The 21,370-nt window shown below is 40.5% G+C and overlaps 1 protein-coding gene across 2 annotated transcripts in view; it reads left to right on the top strand.

Moving 5' to 3' along the window:
- The first annotated feature begins 2,991 nt into the window (after positions 1 to 2,991).
- Positions 2,992 to 21,370, top strand: part of med30 (mediator complex subunit 30) — a 31,154-nt gene continuing 12,775 nt past the window's right edge. Inside the window, exons 1-4 of one of the 2 annotated variants that reach the window (XM_044052761.1) lie at positions 2,992 to 3,074; positions 4,462 to 4,736; positions 6,187 to 6,345; positions 12,692 to 12,799. In XM_044052761.1, the coding sequence (XP_043908696.1) occupies positions 4,554 to 4,736; positions 6,187 to 6,345; positions 12,692 to 12,799 (450 nt within the window). In that variant the 5' untranslated portion in view covers positions 2,992 to 3,074; positions 4,462 to 4,553. Of the gene's footprint in view, positions 3,075 to 4,318; positions 4,367 to 4,461; positions 4,737 to 6,186; positions 6,346 to 12,691; positions 12,800 to 21,370 lie in introns of those variants that run through there. The other variant, XM_044052762.1, reaches the window with a different exon arrangement.

The following is a 21,370-nucleotide window of genomic DNA, read 5'->3' as shown; positions in this document are numbered from 1 at the left end:
ATCGCACTGTTCACTTTTAGACAATGACGTAAAGGTCGTCTGGCACTAGCTTATATACGCTACCAGTCAAACGTTTGGACACACCTTCTTATTGAATTTACATTGTAGATTCACACCTTACTGCCCACACAGCTGCTCTGTTGCTGAGCAACCAGTGTGTAAAAACCCAAAAAAACAAACAAAAAAAAGCATCAGACATCTTAGGGATATGTTGATCCCTTTTACAGTCCCCAACCTTTTTGACCTTGACTCAGTTTGCGGGCTTGTCTGAGTTTGACCCCTGTACTCTGATGTTTGCTGCTGTGCAGCTCAGGACCACAGGAGTAACACAGTCAAGGGCATCATTAATAATAACTGACACAAACAGAAGCCAGCTGGTGCCCTCTCACTGTGCTGTCTTTTATTTTGGAAAATATCTGTCTCTCTAAAATACTGCATGAAATATTAATATCTCTCCCAACATGTAGTTAAGCAAGTTTGTTCCAAATAACTTAAAGAGATGTAGGTTATGGCCCACGGAACACGGACATGATTATATTTTATACACATCCCAGATTATAAAGCCTTGTGAAATATAGGAGAATGCATTGAATTCACTCGTCACATCATGTTTTAATCTTATCTGAACTAGCTAGGTTCAATATGCAGAATATTCAACTTCAGATTTCATGGCTATTTATAGAGAATCGCAGCCTTTTGACGACACAAAAATCAACACTTTACTTTTAACTTGTGTAATATAACAATATATAACCTAATCCAAAATATAACTCCTTACCCTAACCCTATAGCGATATGTAAACTAACTTTAAATATAGTTATAATTAACTTATATATATAAAATATGAAAAAATGAGGACACCCCATTAAATATTCAGATGTTTATTAAGAACTGTTTACATATCGATGTCTGATCTTCTTTTGCAGCTATAACAGTTTCCACATTCTTGGAAGACTTTCGTCAAGCTTCTGAAACGTTTCTATGTGAATTTGTGTCTTTTAAGAGGTGTGGCCAAATATTTTGTCCATATAGTGTATATATTGTACTCCTGTCAGTCTTCACCTGTATTCTAATCTAATAAACTTGACTTCTCATGCTGCTGCTGCCTTCACACTCGTGCACTCCCCCTTCTCTCTTACTCTAGCTGAACCTGGAGGGACCCCGATCACTGCATATTTAATTAAAGCATCAGTAATTCACTCGGGGGCTGGATAATCCGCTTCAAGCCCTGATAACCCCCTCAGCTTATAATCATTACACAGTTTGCATTTCCTCTCAGGGGTGTGTGTGGGGCTCTGTCTGTCTGCCTGTCTGTCTGTCTGTCTGTCTCTGTTTCACTTACCCTGGAGCCACCTTCCTCGTGATCAAGGTTCAAGGCCCTGCAGCTGTGATGAGACCGTGTGGTCGTCCCATGTACGAGCTCGCTGTCAGTTATCAGGTAAACTGTGTTCAGTGTGAAGTCAGAGGCTTCTGAGAGAGTCCTCTGTCTTTTTAGATCTTTAATATATCATGTGATGATCTGTCCTGCTGCTCTTGATAACATTCCTGTTTGCACTGTCTTTGGTGAGTTTGAGGCTTTGATGAGAATAAGATGACGGGAGAAAAACACACATTTAAAACCAATGCATTTCCCATTAGCGTGCACTGATGTAATCAATGTGCATTGTTGTTTCTTTATTCACTTTGATCAGCAGTGATAGGTTAGCTCTCGAGTAGGAAGACAGCTGAGACGACAGCACATGCACACACACACACACACACACACACACACACACACACACTACATTATGCAAGAAGTGACCCAATTCTGATCTCTTAACATATCAGAATTGGGTATCAAGACGTGCAGTTTAAATGCAGCCTTAACCCTAACCCTTACCTTAACTATCCCAACTAAATCCCTAACCCTAAAACCATGTCTTCACTCGGTTAAACTTATAATGTCAATTGTTACATTCAGCAACAGGGCGCTTAAAGAATATTCATCATCTCTCCACCTGCCTCTACTCTCTCACAGGATGCAAGATTATGGAGAAGCTCATTTCACATGGTCTGGTGGCAGCAGCAGATGAGGATGATGAGAGCAACACTCATTCATCCGTTCTCAAGTGAACCTAAGACACTGTTTTTATTTATTTTATTCATTTCAGTTTTCAAATAAAAGGTGTGTGTTTTCCTTGAAAGGAAAATGCTTCAGGATATTATCACACAAAAATGTGTTCCAGATAAAAGCAAAAAAAAAAACAACAACAACAAGCAAAAACCTGGCCTGTAACTCCAAATTTGAATGAATAATGTAAATTAAGTGACTGGCGTCCTAATCCTAATCTACTTTTTCAGCCCCACTCAAGCCTGAAGGCAAATCCTTTCCCTTTTTTAATAAAGCTCTTATTTCCAGCTGAAAAAAAAAAATCAACCTCTCAGTCTCTTTCTGACACCTTTCACATTTTAAATTAATTTGAATTTGAATTGATGGCTCACACAATAATCCAAGCACAAGCTGTAGAGCTGTAAATGGATGGATTACATTGAGGGATCATATTTATCACAGAGTAAACAGTGAATCTGAATTCACTAAAAACTTTAATGACCTATGAGAAGCAATCGAATGTTGTAAATTGGGTCTGAGTGCTAATGAAGCCCGGTGTGTGTGTGTGTGTGTTCTTATGGGTTTGTGAGGACCAAACAAACGTGTGTGTGTGTGTGTGTGTGTGGCTGTTAAAAAGGAACACACCAGCAAACGGCGCTGTAACACTGTGTAGCCTGAACAATTGTATTGCGCCTCACTTTATCCTAATACTGTCACTAATTCTACATTTAGAGAAGTTAAAGTCTCAGCATTGATTATCATTTCGTGAAGATGTTAGTGTCGTTATTTAGTAAAACAAAAAAAAGAAGACATAAAACGACTTACATTGAAGAAAATCATTTCTAGTGGCGCCTTTACTTCATTGTTTACGACTACGAGTGATGTGCCGGGACCACCTCTCGCGATAGTTGCAGCAGCTGAGATCCTAGGAGCAGAGCAGGCGATTTGTTATGTCAACAAAACAGACAAATTGTCACCACACAGGTAACATTACACACTGTTTAACAAGTTACTGGTTAATAATGAACACTTCAGTAAGTAATACTTCCACGTGGCGTTGTCTTCAGTCGAGGACAATGCGAGAAAACGAGGCGAGAGTGAAAAGTGTCGTGTGCCGCTGAGACTTTAGCTTTGCACTTTTTCTACGAAGGCTGTTACTCGGCTAATGTCGTTAACGAGTGGTGTTTTCAAGTCCAGCACAGGAGCTAATAAACTTGTGCTAATGTTATGACACGTCACAGGGTTGAATAAAGTGAAGCTAAGTTAGCACTGAGACTTTACCACTGTTGCTTTTCAGGTTAGTTTGTGACAGCTGTGCTTTTCCTTTGTGTTAAATAAAGGTTTGTGTACTAAAATCACATTTTGTGACTGGTGTTATGCGAGTGTAATAGTACAGTTGGTTATAAATGATTTTAAGTAAATATATAATAATATTATTATTCATAGTAATAGTTATAATAATAATAATGATAACAATAACTAATAATGATAATAAATTGTCAGTTGTTCTGATAATTGACTGTACATTGTTAAGGAAAATGTCAAATATTTGAATATTTATGCTTCTCCAGTCCTGGGAAGATTGAAGCCTTTTGAAAACATTACTTTTGGTAAAAGTAATCTAGGAAATCAGTTCAGTTCAGTTTCTCTTTTCTGACCAAACATCAATCAGAGAGCACAGACCTCCACCAAGGCTTTAGCACTTGTGTCACCTGTGTTTAACACACCAACATCTGTAATGTTTACATTTACATCTGTCCATATAGAACTTAACCCGCTTATGCTATTACTATCTTACATAAACTTGACAAAATTCATCCTGAAGATGTCACTGACTTATACACGTCTGAACTTGTTCAATGGGACGGAACCATGTTAAATTCAAATGGGTTTAAGTCACATATAAGAACCTGGAAATTAGAAAATTGTTTTAATTATTGACAAAACACTCAAAATAGTTGATTTATTAATTGATTTATAATTGATTAATAGAATAATCATTGCAGCCCCAGTGTCCTACACACTGTGATCTTGCAAGATTGACTTCTCCTTTTTTCAGCTTATCCCTTCAGGTGTTGCCACAACGACTAAATTGTATATAAAACAAAATGCAGAATCTGGATCGATGTCTGCATCACTGTCAAAATCTAATAGTTTTAGCCTTGGGACATGAATTTCAACCCCAGCAAATGTCATTTTAATCCATGGTTATAGAGTTATGCTGCTCACAGACACACAGACAGACCAAGGCTGAAAACATTCCCACCTGGGTGGAGGTAATAACTGTCAGTTCTAGTGCTGCACTTTTTCTTATTTACTATCAGCTGTCAACTTCTTTTTCTCCTCATCTTAATATTTACACTTCATCAAGGTGTATGAGGGTGTACTGGTGTGGAATGGCCTGACGGGGAAACTTCACCTGGACCTAGACCTTCTCTTCCGTCCCAGTCATCCACAGTCTCTATGACAACCCCACCACTAGTGTCCACTTTTGGTGGGCAGCCACCAATACAGCAGCAGCAGCAGCAGCAAGGCCAGGCAGCGCGTGATGTCAACACGGCGTCACTGTGCCGCATCGGCCAGGAGACGGTCCAAGACATTGTCGTCAGGACATTGGAGATCTTCCAACTCCTCAGGAACATGCAGGTCACCCTTGCTATTTCTCTCTACCTGTATCTCCTTTAACTGTGGTTCAATTCTCTCCTCTTTCCTCCTTTTATTTTTAATTGACCATACATCATTATGGCACAAAGCAGCAGCATGAAATAAATAAATCTGTTATTTTGAGCTACGTAATTTAATATAACTTGACGGTAAAGAAATAAACACGACAGAAAAAAAAAAGATAATGTCACACTATTATGCAAATAACAAAACAACTGTCAGGCAATTAAAAATGTTTTTTGATGCAGGGTGTAAAAACAGAGCAGACTGAATACTAAATTAATGACTCTGAGTGCAGTCAGCCAAAAGCTCAATCAACTAGTGATCATTAAGTCGGTCCTAACACAGCTAAAAGGACAAAATCATGAAATATAAGAAGCTTTTACGGACAAAAGTTAAAATTTTATTGATATAACATGGCAACCACTTGATTTAAAAATGATTCTAAGAGTCTGAAATTGTAAGAAAGTGAAATACAGTGGTTATGGTTTGATTTGAAGTCTGTATCTTGGCTCCCAAAAGTAAAATGAATGATATATGAACTACATTACATACAGCTGCTTCAGTTTTAGCGTCCTGATAATGTGCATAGTGGGACTGAGTCTGAGATCCAGACTGTATGTGTATCTAGACCAGGTGCAAATCTTCACATTTTTAGTGTAAAATATTAAGATTAATACATGCTGTGGTAGAAGTCTGTGTATCTACTGCCCCTCTCTGGTCAAACACCGGCTACTGCATTCAAATTTTGCCATTGGCATTCTTAGTCCACTCTTGCATCACTGGTGTACGCTTTCATCTGCCCCAGACTCCGACACCTTTTATAAAAGCGCGGTGTGAGCGATTGATTGACTGTAACTCAGTAGGTATGTTTACATGGACACAAGTAAGCAGGAGAAAAGCCTGATTGTAATAAATATATGACAAGTAAACATGCCAGTCTGAAAACTGTGATACGATGCAGCCCATTTGAGAGAGGGCGGGCACATAAATGCTGATTATCATTTGATCTGTGTTCATATAAACGTCATGACTCCCTGGTTTAATGCTATCACATGTCTGACGAGGTGTGTTTCTGTTGTTACGGCTGTATTTTCATTCCAAAAAAAGAACTATGGACAGACAGGGAAGTCACAGACGAGGAAGAGGAAAATGAGAGTACTTAACCTTGAAGTGTTGTAATATTTTTGTGTGAACGCATTTTCTTCTTTCTAGAAAGGAAACATTTTTTCTTATCAGATTGAATTAAAGTACATATATTGTACATTATCTAGATGTTGTCTAGTGGACTAATACCCCGTCAGGGAACAAACGGACACTCTGTATTGGTTTTGGCAGCGGGGATCGATGACGTGTGTCTTTTTATTAGCACTAACAAACTTGTAGTCTTGTACTTTGCTTAACCCAACATTTCCTCTGTTCTGCTTTGCAGCTGCCTAATGGAGTCACTTACCACCCTAATACCCAGCAGGACCGGCTGGGAAAACTCCAGGAGCACCTACGCATGCTCTCTGTGCTGTTCCGCAAGCTTCGCTTAGTCTATGACAAGTGCAATGAAAACTGTGCTGGACTGGACCCCATACCCCCAGAGGTGAGACAGCTCTTCACCTGTGTGTATTTTCTTTTTCTTTTTTATAGCTGCAGTATGTAACTTTAGTTGTTGTTGCCTCTGTTTGGTCTTTGTGAACAGAAACCATTGTAACATGATTTGTATGCTGCGTTGTCAAGCAATACTATCAAACTTGACTGGGGGAGCATTTGTGTGTATGCAGCAGCAGATGTTTTCAGATTTTTCCAGCTTCTTAAAAGTATATATTTTTTGGTTACTTTGCTCCATAAAACAAAGAAATCATTAAAATGGAATCATTGTGGTTTCTGGACAAAACATCATCATTTTGAGGTTTGAAAAACACTGATGAAAATAGTCGTCAGTTGCAGCCCTACTCCTGTCAAACTGCTGAAAGACTGTGTTGATTTGAGCAGTAGAATTCTCTTGTGGATACTTCTTTGTGTTTTCGCTCGTTAGGGATTGGCATGAATATTCCATTGATTGTAAAAAGTCGATCAATTACCGCGACTACTCATAATATATCAGTAAGTAATACAAAGATATGTTCTATCAATACAAGCGACACTTTCTACTCCAGTGACTGCCTAATTTGTGGTGCATCTAGTGTCACAAGGTGGCAGCAGCAGCAAGCATTCAGTTAGTGGACTTCATGTGTGTTTGAATGTGTCTTGAAGCTGCTCCTCTAAGCACAAAATACTATACAAGCAATTTACCAGGGTGTTTGAATGCATCTCCATTGGCTGATCAACAAATAATACCGTCGAATATTCAAATTGCATTTTTGCTATGAATGTCCATCCCTGTCAATCATACTCCAGCCTGTTTACAGCTGTCTTTCTTCACTATTGCACTATGTTGCTGTTTGAGTCTGAAATAGAGGCATATACACATGAATGGAGTCATGTGTAATGGGACACCCCAGTAAACCCTGTGGAGATGGATAATAATAAGTACAACATCTAAAGTATACAATTGTTGTTGCCTCCATCTGTCTCGTGTCACAGAGATGTAAACACCACTGCACTGAGAAAGTCACTCAGTCACTGTTTGACAAAAAATTCTACCTTATATAGACCTGATCTTTACACCTCTTTGAAGGTGGGGCATCATGTTTGTGGGTTATCCATCACATTTTTCTGTGAATCTCAACATTTTATCAAGGGCATTTTTCAGATTTGGCCCCAAATATTGGCCTCGCTTTGATTTTTGGTGATCACTAATATTAAAGGTCAAGGACGCTGTTACACACACACACACCTTTTGTTGCCTTTGGAATTCATTATTTTAGTAATGACTCGAGAGAATCCTTTCAAACGTTGACCTGGACTCATTGATTAACTGCTTAGGTTTGAGTCAGCCGAAAGCCAAAGTCATGGTTGCACTATTGTGTTCTCACTCATTGTCTACCTCTTTATCCTTCACGTGAGGCTCATGGGGGCTGGAGCCAATCCCATGTGACAAAGGCAGCAGTACAAACTGTAGATGCAGCTCCTGATGTAAATATAAAAGCTCATTCTGGAGTCATGAAAAATAACAATTCATACAATCAGGTGATTGCCCACTTTTAACAAATTTGACCCGTCACATGCACAAGCACACGCTTATCTCACCCACTCCCCGTAGGTTTGTCTTCTCTCTTCTTGCAGTAGATTGATCGGCCACTTCAGGTGAGTCTCCGGAGTCTCTTTACCGCCAGTTACGGTCACATCTACCTTCAGGAACAACAGCAGCTCGGCTCAACTGTGCTCCGTCTCTGTGTGACTGCTCAGAAACAGAGAGGGCACAGTAGGAAGTGTCGCAAAGACGCTTTCCTCAACACAAACATCAACAGTCTCCATAAAGTGGCCATAAACTGTGGGAGGCTCCATACAGGTCCAAAACTAAGCTACCCACCACTGTTTGATTGGATTAATGACTAACTCGCAGTTAATCTTTCTCACCAGACTCTAAATGAGGATAAAGGAGGACGTGGGAGGAAACCAGTCTCATGTTGGAGCAAATATTTGACGACTGCCATGTTCTGCATTGAATAATGCAGTTGCTAAGCAGCATTTAAATTGATCTGTTGGTCGACTGACTCTCATTTTCTGTTGCACCTGTGAATCAAAGTCTGAGTGGCTTCACTGTGACTGTCTCCTTTAATATAGTGTAAAATTCTAAATCCTCCCTTCATTATGCAGCTGTAAACCAGTGCACATGTGTATCTCGTCGTTCTTATTTGTTGATCCAGGTGCAAATCTTCACAGTTTAGTGTAAACTATTGAAATTATGAATTCAGATTACGACAACGTTATACCCCGAACCATATATACATACTAGGGCTGTCAATTTTCCTCTATAATCCCATTAGAATTCCACTCCATTATTTTTAATATTTTTAATATTATAATTTTTTGGCTCAAGCTCTTGGATGAAGTCTTTGAAACCGGACCCCTGCGAGATGTTAATCAGTTTCAGGCAAAGAATATGTCATTCTTGCCTGCTCGGACTTGAAAAGTAATGATCTCCATGTGTGTTTCATCGCCGTCTGACATTTGTTTCCTGCTCAGTTTGCGGCTATTTGTCTCAACAAGACGTCCGGCTTTGTGTGAGAATAGACTGCAGGCGTTGAAGAAACACCGGTCAGCTGACTGTCGTGGAACTGGTCTTGCTCCACCTTGACATTACTGTACCATTTTACTGCGGTACCTCATGGGAAGGGTGCCAAAGGATGGAACAGTTGTGGCTATGGCTGCTCGATTATGGAGAAAATGGTCGCAGACAGGCCATGATACAATCTTTTCCCCTTCATTCTCATAATTTCATAGTTTCTCTGCATTGTGCATGATGTGCACGGGAGAGTGATTATAATTCACATCCAAATTATTTGCACTTTCGTCCCATCCGGTGTGCAGACCTCCAAATGTCTCTAATAGCACCAGAAAAAGTTGCTTTTTTGAAATTTACAAAGTTAACATATGAATCTATATATAGAGACAAAATCACAGTTGAATCACTGAAATTGTATTTTCAGAATAAAAGCTCCCATTTGGTATTAATTGTTTTGCTTTGATTATTTAGATCCGTTATTGTAATTGAAACATGTTTTAGATTTATTACACAGCCCTTGTTGGGGCTGGTTATTTTGGTACTATTCCTAATGGAAAAGCAAAAAAAAATATGTACTGCACTGTACCAAACCGAACTGTTCCAGCAATTTATAAGATAATGATTCTTTTTTAAAAAAAGGAGAAATAAGATAGATATATACATAAATCAATACATAAATGAATGAATGAATAAAATGGTCAATCCCAGAAGGTGCTGTCTTGGTCTGATGGTCACCGGGATGAAGGATTTAAAGTAGTGGTCAGTGATAAAAGTCAGTGTAGCTACTGCATTCAAAGTTTCCCTTTCCATTCAGTCGACTCTTTCTGCTTATCAGTGCCAGGCCTGTTATCCCAGACTCCTCCCCCTTTAGACAGCTCCAACTCTGTGTCAGAGTTCATCACCAGACCACGCCCCCTCACTTCTAGGCTTTGGGCGCAGTTAGCCCCAGTCACACTTTGATGTTTGTTTTGAGTGATTGTGAGCACTTTGAAACCTTAATTCATTCTCTTGTGGCTCAGATTCAGTACGTTGCTCTGCTCTCCGTGAGGCTGGGGGTTGCTGATTCTGGCCCAGTGTTCATGCAATTTATCATCCCGGAGAATTCAGGTGCCACGTCTGACAGCCGCCCACTATTGGCTGCCTGGAACAGGAAGTGGAATCAATGACTTGGGCAGCATGACCTCATCACCAACCTAATTAGCAACAGAGCCGTTAAATGAACAGCTGGAGCAAATGTACACGTCAGCACTTTCCCAGTGGCAGCTTTTTCCTTTCTTTGTCTTCATTTTCTTTTCTTCCTAGTTCCCTTTTTCCCCCCAAATTTAATCTTCTTTTTCCGTCTTTGTAGTTTGATAACAGCTCACTTTTCACATTGGCTTCATTTCCTTTTTCTTCTCTCCACTTGTCTTTCTACCTCAGTTCCTCTCTCGCTCTCTCTCTCTCTCTCTCTCTCTCTCGCTCTCGCTCTCCTCCCTTGTCATTTCCTGAAATGGACAGGCCTGCCATTTCATTTCGCCCTCTGCTTACATGTTCACTCGACTATTTTCTTATTATTTTGTCATCTTTTTACCTCTTTTTTCCTTCCGTGTCAGTGAGGAAAGCTGGATAACTTCATTTAGCCCATTCTTCTCTGTCAGGCGAGAAACCACATCCATCTTTCTATGGAAGAGACAGGGGTTATGACTCATGCAGGCACACACACACACACACACACACACGTATGCTGCATGGCTACAAGTGCACTCTCCATATATCTTTCCCACCCTTCTCAGCATTTTTCATTTTCCCTCCACAAACTGCCAACACCAGCCCACTAACATGTCAGGCCCAATACTCTAATGAAATCCTTTTTTAAAACTCTCCTCTTTTCCTACTTTAAAGTTCTCTGTAGCCAGAGACAAGCTCATAGTTAGCGTGATATAATATGCTGCACATGTTCTTGCCTTCTTTTCTTCCTCCAAACGTCAGAGTTTACACTTTGGCATGGAAACTGAAAGCATCTCTGAGAGTTTTCCAGATTTCTTTTTGCTTTCTGTCACTATTTCCTCCCACATCTTTGTCTCCCTGTCATTTTTTATTTTTCTTCCTCTCTTCCATTTTTTCCCTGTTGTTTGTTATTTTGTTTTTTTGTCCCCACTTGTGTCCCTGCTTTTTATTGTTTTGTGTCGGTTTTAATCGGCGATGCACTCACTGCTTCCAGATGAACCAGCTGTCCTGAATCACCGTCCCGTGTCCGCAGGGCCTCTTCTCTGGAAAAGAAGAGTATGTCAAACGTTGCACAATTTATATTAGCACAGAGCCAAGTCATTATTAGAGCAATCGATTGTATGACGCTTCTGTTTGTTTAAAGTCTCCTGCCCTGATCTTGTTTTGGAAAGGAAACTTGGAGATGGTTGTTTTTTTTCCAGTAGAAACTAACTTTCATTATAACAAACTGTCCTCGCTGCTTAAAATGCATTAAAACTAGTATCGTATATCGGAACAAGAAGAATTGTCTGTAGATTTTGAAAGTTTGAAACTTATCGTCAACATACCTGCAGAGACATTGGGCCACATTTACACTCTGTGTGCCCTAAAGTTTTGTCTAGTTTTGACAGAATCCAAGTCAGTGTTGTGAGACTACGCCGACGATAAAGAATAACATCAGTCACTTTTTCTGCAGTTAGTCCTTCATGCGCTGGCTTTGCAACTGTAGGAACAGTGTATCCTCTCAGGAGGACGGACATCACTTGATATGGGGCTGCACCAAGTCTCTCCTCCTCTATGTGGTGACCAACAGGGGGCGGTGTGATGCAGCGCAGTAAGCAGTCAGTGCTCAGGCGTGCAGCCTCGCCTGAAGGCTCATGCACATCAACCTCACTGTAGTGTCAAGCAGACAAGGTCAAGCACACACAGCGTTTAAAAATGAATTCATCTCACACTTGCTTGCCCCCTCTGTCGCTCTCTCTTCCTGGCCCGCGTCTCCCGACATTGAAGAGAGACGAGTGAGAGAGTGAGAGAGTGAGCCTGTGTTGGAGAGCTTTACACACAAGACCCATTTTCGCAGCTTCATGGGAACAAGATTATGCGACACCACAGGGAGATCTGGAGTGCAGCTCAGTACCCTTAGGTCAGGATTGCCAATTTGCACACTATTCTGACCTATAACTGTACCCAGCAGACGTATAGGTCTCCCACTGAGAAATGGGAACATGCAACACTGTGCTTTGGGTGTCTTCAGACCATGGAATGAATCAAAGGAGAAAAGCTTTTGTCATTTCATCCTAGAATGAGACCTTCTGAAAAATAGCTCCAGTATAGTAACAACAATAAATACTTGTCGAAACACAGTTAATAACATAAGAAATCAATAAGAAATGGGCCGTAGTAGCTGGTGCTGTTGTTAATAACGTAAGAAATCAATAAGAAATGGGCCGTAGTAGCTGGCACTGTTGTTAATAACGTAAGAAATCAATAAGAAATAGGCCGTAGTAGCTGGTACTGTTGCCTTACTGTTTTTTTTAACATATCTTTTTCAGCTGATTTTACAAATAAACAAAATATGTGAATTAGCTCATTCTCACCATAGCTGTTGTGTGAGTATATCACAATATAGGATTTTGCAAGTACTACAAGCGATATTGTGATAACAGAGAAACAACCAGTGGGCAGCTTTATATCCCGACAGCCAGAGAAGAAACTATATCCAGAGATTATTAATTGTTTATATATTTGTAAAGACAATGAAAGAATGAATGAATGAATCCACAGCTGCATTTTTGTCTCCTGTCCTTTGCAGCAACTTATACCGTTCTTGGAGGATGAGAGCTCCAAACACGAGGACGGCACAGCTGGCCAGAGCCGCTCCACCGCTGAGGAGAGAAGAGAAATCCTTGAGGTCAACAAGGTATCGTGTCCTCTTTATCTCTGCAGGACACACTGTCATAGTTACACATTTGAATGAAATGAGAAGGTGTTTCTTGCAGCTTAACATCATGTTATTTCAGAATATTCAGATTTTATTGTCATTGTTGAGAACAATGAAACATTGGGTGACAGTGGTAGACGGGTCGTCTTTCAACTTGAAGGTTGTGGGTTCAACGCCATGTTGCTCAATGTGCGAATGGTATGAAAGTGTGTGTGATAGATGCGCTGTATGAATGTGTGAGTGAAAGGGTGAAAACTAAAGTATAAAGCAGTCATCAAATCTAGAAAAGCGCCATATAAATACAGACCATTTACCAATTTCACTGTCATGTGAGCTTTAGGGGAAATATTAGGCCCATTTTAATCTTTTCAGATAAGAAATTAGGCTTGAAATTAATTACAGAATGGTAATTTAATACTCACCATCATTAACCTGAAGCTTTAATGACCAACTTTCCATTATTTTGATAGCAGCCCTCCAGATTGTAAGGGCGAGGTGTGTGGAAAACAAAATTAAAGCGGCTACAGTTGATAAACTTTATAATGTGCCGTTAAAGATTGTGTGTTTAAAGGTGATACTGCTGCGAAATGTAACAGACTTTGGTGTGTGCAGGAGGCAGGGCCAGATAACTCACGAGAATCCATGTCAATCTCTCTGACATGGAGGAGTAACCGACTGGATTAAATCAGTATCAGCGCTGATACTGATTCACTAGACCAAGTACCAGCCATATCGTGACTGGTGCAAAATAATTATTGGAAATGTGAGGGAACTATGGAGCTGTGAGACTGCTTAAGCAAAAGATGTAATGTTCCTGATGAGGGGTGGGAATCACAGGGTACCTCACAATATGATACCGTCGGCGATACATGGTCCATGATACCAACGATTCTGTGATAATCAATATACTGCAAGACAATGATGATTTAATGAATACATCAAAACATCAGTGCAGGATTTCTCTGTTTATTTATTTATTTACTTGGTGGAAACAGCATATGTACAAGTGCTTTAGTTCAGTCTTCACGTCCTCCACCTGTTTTCCTGTTTCTTCTGTGTTTTATGCTGGGCTGGTACAGGTTGTTCATGCCAGGCCGTTTCAGTGTGCTGCAATGATAATGGTCCAAGGTCAGGAGTGTCAGTGGCAAAGATGAGGACTGGTTATTTTTAAGAGCTCAGCACGGCTCCCCTGGCGGCTTTTAAATGTTAATGCCACAATGAAGCATTGCAGTGAAGCCTGCACTCAGCTGCACTCAGCCTTATCCAACACAAGCAGCAGCTCCTTCTCACACAAAGAATATGGTGAACAAAGTACTGTGATTTTTTATTCCCTACTTCTTTGTTGTTTAAGTGACAGTACATAAAAACTGCACTGGAGTGGAAGTGAGAATGATTTTGTCCTATTAGAGACCCGTGTATGTACTGTAAGTGATAAATAACCTTGTTTATGATGTGACCTTCTTCCCCCTATGCAAAGCATTAGCATGCAAATGGAGTTCCGTCAAATGATCCGAGCCTATAGAGACCGAGAGGACAGCCTACCATATGTTTCCTCTCATTCTGCAGCATACATACAGAAGCAAGGCCTTATTATACACTATACAGTATATAGTGTATAATGTATACACTATATAGGCATATATTATCCATTTAAAAACAAGCTGTCAGACTCTGCCACATATGAATGCACTCTTTACTTGGATCAGTCTAGTATTTCTGTTTCATTCTCAACTTTTAACGTTGGATGCCCTTCCCAACACCACCCTCCAATTTATCGGGGTTTGGGACCTGTTTTACCACCGAGAGAAACTGCACCTTATTACATATGTATATTTATATTTATACTTATTTTTATATATATATGTAAATAATTTCCTACTTGTATTACTTTGTTACATTACATTGTTTGTTATTATCTTTATGTTGAGCTGCTGTAACGCCGCTCTCTCTCCACTGTGTATAAATAAAAATAAATCTTATCTTATCTTATCTTGGCACATTGCTGCCAGCTTGGTTGAACATTTTGAACCATTGAAATAATACAGTATGTGCGATGTTTAAACTAGAGGTGGACTGATATTGGTTTTTCAGAGCTGAAATTAAATTAAATTAAATTAAATTAAATTAAATTAAATTAAATTAAATTAAATTAAATTAAATTAAATTAAATTATCATAATTTAATTTATTTGTATAGCACCAAATATACATACATTACATACATTATCTCAAGGCACTGTACATAATAAGGCAAACACCTTTACAATACAATATTATAGAGAGCAGAGAAACCCAACAGTTCACACAATGAGCAAACCCAAGGCATCAGTGGAGAGAAAAAAGTCCCTTTTAACAGAAAGTGGTGAAAGGAAAAGTGGGGAACAGAAATGGGGGAGATAAAGGACAAGAGGGAGGTGAGGTAGAGACAGGAGCAGATTTATAACATATTGCATGTGTTATAAGTTTAGACAGGACATTTCTGGGTCAGTGATGACATGTTATAGAAGTACAATGTCATTTATATAAGCAGCAGCTGCAGTGGTTATTGATGAAAAATGATACCAGTATTAACATTAATTATAGCATAATAATAATATTGATGATATGATATGAATGAAAATAATAATAGCCTCAAAACTGGATCTGGATCCTGCAACCTGTACGGTACATATAATGACGTCATATTCATACCCTGATTTTGAGTGAATGTAAGAGAGTGAGTGTGATATTGATACTGATAATGACTATGTAATGAGGCTGATCGATCATTCATTCATTCATTTATTTATTATTTATTTGTTTATTTATTTGTTTATTTATTTATTTATTTATCTATCTATCTATCTATCTATCTATCTATCTATCTATCTATCTATCTATCTATCTATCTATCTATATATATATAATTAATTACTTAAACCCCCCAGAAATCTTTAAACCCACATTTCCAGTGTGCGCTTCATGTGTTTGCAACATATTTATCTGTGATTTCTGCCCAGACTGACCAGCTGCACATTATGGCAACAATAAGGACAGCAAGCTTCAGGGAGTTAAATTGGTTCCTGTGATCAGCAGAATAGAGATGCAGCGGGACAGGGGGAAGCAGATGTTTGCGTTCCTGGCTACATCTGTCGCAGTCACTCCAGCCAGATAGGAGAGTTTATGAGAATGGGATGATCCGGTGGATGGTGCTGTGGCAGAGGGAGGGAGGGAGGGGAGATTTAAAAGAACAACAACAACAACAAAAAAACAAACAAAGAAATGGCAACAAGATATAAAGATGAAGAAGGTTGTTGGTGTGAAAGATGAAAGATTTGTGGAAAGAAAGCCTTGGTGGGTAAGAGACAATTGGGATTGTCCACAGAGGTGTTTGAGGATGGATGGATGGATGACCACAGAGAAAGCTTTGTTGTCAGGAAATGTAGACGGTAGACGAAGAGGCAAAATGTGAGTTAAAAGAAAGAGGAAAAAAAAACAACAACATCCATGTGATGTTTCTGAAACCAAAGAGACTGAGCTCAGCAGTAGCAGCGAGCGAGCGAGGAGGCCTCTTGATGTACAGGAGAGGAGAGACAGGTGAAAAGATTGATGAAAGAATGGATTGAAAGCCGTGTAGACAGCTGCGGATCGTCACAGTTAAGCTGTTGCCATTCAGATAGGGTTTCAAAAGTAATAACAGATGACTGATGAAATTCAGCTGCAGCTGGGAAAAATAGGATGCCTGTAACAGGAGGCTCTGAGTGAGAGAGAGATTGATGCATGAGTGAAAAGATAAGTCCGAGCTCACCGCAAACTCCCCAGACGATATTTCACATTGCTTTAGGATTGCTAGCCTCACATTATCCCTTAAAAAGTGTATTGATAAAACAACAAAAACAGACTTATATCAAAATATAAATTCACTTCCTGCTGTACAAAATGAACAGTAATGCATCTTCATGAGAGTGGGTGATATGCAAAGCCATAGCAAGAAAGAGGAATAGGTTTCTGTAGCCATTGATTTTGAGTGAAATAACCTTGGAACAGACGCCACCCTGGTTACCATTAGACAGGAAAGAGTGATCTGAAGAGAGCCATGGAAGACAGTTTGTGTGTGTGTGTGTGTACAAGAGGAAATAATGTAAAGCAACCGTGTTGGCCGGCCCTCAATACGAATCCCCACTCAATCCCAACCTAAGCTCTGTCTGCAGTCTTGTCCTGAGCCCTGACTCTGCTATAGACACTACTGCACCCGTGTGAGATACAGGCTCATATTGAATGTTATCTTGTCCCGTTTTTATTTTTAGTTACTGGAGTGAAAAGAGATGTGCAAAGAAAACCCGGCGACCGTCATCACCGCTGAAAACATGCCAGCATGACGGCAAAAGTGATTAAGACCATGCACGTCTTTCACTACTGAAAATGCCACCGTTATTGGGTCATTAGTTAATGAATCTGCTAAAATATGCAGATTATTATCAACCAGGAGGACCAGCACCCTGAGTGTGTGTGAGTGAGTGAGTGAGTGAGTGACAGGGTGGGGAAGATAAGGCGTGAAGCTATTGAACACTGATTGGATCACTAATTGGCTTTCCATAGAAGACCAGTGCACTGTAAATCAAGATGTCCCAGAGCAAAGAGAATAAATCTGTTACAGGCTTGTTGAACAACAGCGACATTATAGTTGTTAAAACTAAACAGACATCACCAACAGTGCACTCATTTTTAAATATAACGATCGGAACATAAGCAGTAATAAGCAGTAAGCAGCAGGAGCAGGTGCGGAACAACAGCTGTTTATGGTTTGTAGCTCCCTCTAAGTCTGCCGGTGGGTGCGTATTTAAAGCAACAATCTCCTGCTCTTCCTCGTTCAGCCTGTCACTATGGGTGGCCAGCAAATAGAAAGTCAAATTAAACATCTCATAATATGCCATGTGTCCAACTCAAGGGCTGAGGGCCACATCTGGCCCGCCATACAACAGTATTTGGCCCGCGCGATATTATGTCTTTGCTGCACACTTATTAATACCACATCAAATTACATCACCTGTAAAAGCTATAAACTATTAAATGTGGACATTTGTATTTTGCTCTCTCCTCAAGCTTTATATGTCTAGTAAAAAAATATTGTATATATATATATATATATATATATATATATATATATATATATATATATATATATATATATATATATATATATGTAGATATATATATATATATAGATATATAGTGGCTACATGTGACTACATGTTCTACTGAGATAAAGCAGAGGAAAGCAGGTAAAATTCTATTCTGTAACGCTGGTTTCAAAGAAAAATAATTCATAAATGATTTTCCAAATGATATTTACCGCCCCGAGTACTCATGAAAACAGATGTCCACTGTTGATATTTAGCTCTTCTGTGGCTCTTCCATGGGTCATTTAATTTAATGAAAATGTATATATCTTAACATCTTTAATTTCACGTTTGATCTCTGATTAGTGTCTTTAGTCTCTAAGCTTGCTTTGTTGTGATTTTATGTTTTTTGACTAATTTCTTCAACAAACACACATGAAGTTCACTAACTAAACACTTGATGCTGCTGCCACCTTGTCATATAAATGGACTGATGGTCATTTGAGTAGAAAGATTTGTTTCCATGAATGCAATCATTGATAAAACATTTGTTTTCTATCTTTTTCATATACTTATTTGCTTGTGTAATCAAGCAAATCAATCAAATACTCATGCCCACCACTTCCAAAAATCCTCAAATCCTATGATGGCAACCTTCAGACTAGCAAGCATCTCATTTAAAGTGTGGATGAAGATTTAAATAGTGCAGTTAAAAAGTCATCGTCTGTATTTTACTCCTCATGTGAGGTTTATCATGTGATTTCCTCCCTTTTTCCAAATCTTCCACCAACATTTTTTTCCCATGATGCTGTTTTTGCAGGGAGACATTTTTCCCACAATAGCAGAATGATGGTGCAGTCAGGACAGTGTTGTAGATATAGATCTGAATGTTGGAGACCAGAAAGGTAGTGACCCTCACAGTAGCTGTCACTTCAGTCCAGCTTCATCACACTCCCCATATCCTCAGGCTCATATCCTACATCCCTGTACATGAAGCCTGGAGACGCCAATGTTGGAACAGGTAGTAGAGAAAGAGATCAGGGTTGGGTCGAGTGGTAGTAGAAGGGGACGGCTGGAGGAGAGGCAGATAGATGACTCCTCTATGGTAATGTCTGGCTGCTTTATGGGGCGTCCTGGCTGTGAGTGATAGCCCTGCTCTCGTTATCTGTCGATTGGGGTAATTGCTGTTTGTCGGAGTCTGGCTGACGGATGGTGATGCAATCTGCCCATGCATTGGAGGGGGAAGAATTGGGGGAGGCATTACTCTCATCTCTCTCCACAAGTGTCATTACTATAGGACGCATGCTGTGTGTGACAATATGCGTTTACATTTTAAGTGTGTTTGAATGTGCCCGCTTGTGTCGGACGTCGCGCTCATGACTCTGCCAACATTTCTGTCACGTGACGTCTGGATTTTTTTTTTTTACTCGGTAGGGAGAGAATGTTTGAAAGTCAGTGTTTGCATAAATATTTGAGCTGCAATTGTCATAATTCATTATCGCCTAATGGGTTGCGATTGCTCACTCTCCATGTCGCAGACCTCCAGTGCCAGGGAATGTGATTGTGCATATCAATCCAGTCGTCCAAACTCATCCTCACTGTGTCAGGCCACAGTCTTTTCACCCAAGTGACCACAAATTACAGCCCTAATGAATTTTCCACATTTTTGGTCACACGCCAATAAACGACGGAAAACCAAATGCAGCACAATACAGATGGTAACGGTCTTTTTTAGAATGGCAGGTGTGGACAGTTGAACCAGACGGGAAGCTCAGGCAGAGGCAGGGGCAGTGGCAGGGGCAGGGGCAGGGGCAGGGGGGGGCAGAGGCAGGGCAGGGCAGAGGCAGGTCGGTCAAGGACAGGCATGGTCAGTAATCGAAGGTCAGTCCATAACAATCTGGCAAAGGAGTGAGCGGTGGAGCTTGAGTACATAAGGAGGGCTGATTGCAGCTGTGATCACAGGTGAGTAGTGTTTGCTGGATGAGGAGGCGTGTCTTGGCAGGTAGAGTGGGAGTGGAGTCAGTCAAAAAAGAATATGACAAATAAATTGGCCTGCAGAATTCTGTCTGTATTTCACCGAGTGTTGATTTGGACAAGGCTATTGTGTATGTTTGAGTCCAGTGGGGACGGTCATGTTTTCCACCTGCCAGGCTGACTCGGCTAGCGGATGGACTGGCTGGCTAAGTGGCGGTGCATTTTGCAGAGTGGAGGAAGGATGATTCATAGCAGCTCTTCGTGGCTACTTGATAATCATTCCATCTGGGGCGTGGGACAGGCTGTCTTGTCACTGGCTCATCACTCTTCATCCTTCGTCCTCATGCTGCACATCCCTGTGCTTGCTCCATCACTCCGTCCCTCCGACTGTCTGAAATTCCTTGGATATGACCCCCTTCACCCCTAGAGGTGGGTTGTAAAGCCAGACCTGTGCGACTTGGCAGACCCTCACCGTTGTCTCTGCTGCGGTGTGCCCCCCCATCTCCCTCCACTCCTCTGCTGCTGCAGGCTGCCACTCGCCTCGCATTTGATTTAATACCAGCCTAAGTGTGAATAAATTCCTGTCACAGCCCATTAAGGAGGCCTTGGAGAGATCTGGCCTGTTATTAATTCTCCACAGCTCCCCTCTCTCACCCCCTCGTATACTTACTATCTCTCCCTCTCTGCTGCTGCTTCTCTCTCCCAGGCCTCCGTTCACTCGCTCCTCTTTCCACCTCTCTACACATCGCCTTGTTTTTTTTTATATCCAGTTAATTACCACGTCCGTCCTCTTTATTCAAATGAGAAAAGGGAGAAATTAAAAGTAAGATGGGTGTTTGTAATTTCAAACAGAAAAGCTCTCCCCTCTCCTCTCCAGACCTGAGCAAGCTAGCTGCAGGCTTGGTGTGTGTGTGTGTGTGTGTGCGTGTGTGTGTGTGTGTGTGTGTGTGTGTGTGTTTGTGTGTGTGATGAATTCCAGTTGTGGCACTGGTAGTTAGTTTTATCTGTAGAGCAGGCGGGAAGTCTGCACAAGCCTGATGATAAACAAAGGCAACCTCCTAACTGTAATAAGACTGGGAGAGAGGGATCTCTCTCTCTCTCTCTCTCTCTCTCTCTCTCCTCCTCTCTTTATCCATTTCTTTCCTTCCACTCCCACAGATGTCAGTCCCCCCTGCTGTGCTCTATTTCCTCTCTTAGGCCTGAGAGATAAGATGAGCTTCTCCTTCTTTTTTTTTTGTGTTACACAATTTGCCATCGATATATATCACAATATAAATCAAATCAATATTTCAGTAAGGCTGAGTGACACGACTTATAAATAATATAAATAATACTGTAAATACGTGACTAAAACAGAAAGTCTGGTCACTTTTTCTCCATGGAGCTCCCCCTACAGTTTGGCAGTATATAGCATATTTTTACGACCCCACCTCAACTCACCGCTGACACTCCCCCCTCCTTTCCCCTCTCCTGGCCAT

Source organism: Solea senegalensis, linkage group LG20, assembly GCF_019176455.1.
Source record: "Solea senegalensis isolate Sse05_10M linkage group LG20, IFAPA_SoseM_1, whole genome shotgun sequence".
Classification (NCBI taxonomy): Eukaryota; Metazoa; Chordata; class Actinopteri; order Pleuronectiformes; family Soleidae; genus Solea; species Solea senegalensis.
Note: the sequence above shows the minus strand (reverse complement) of the source record. Positions and strands in the feature narration are given on the sequence as shown.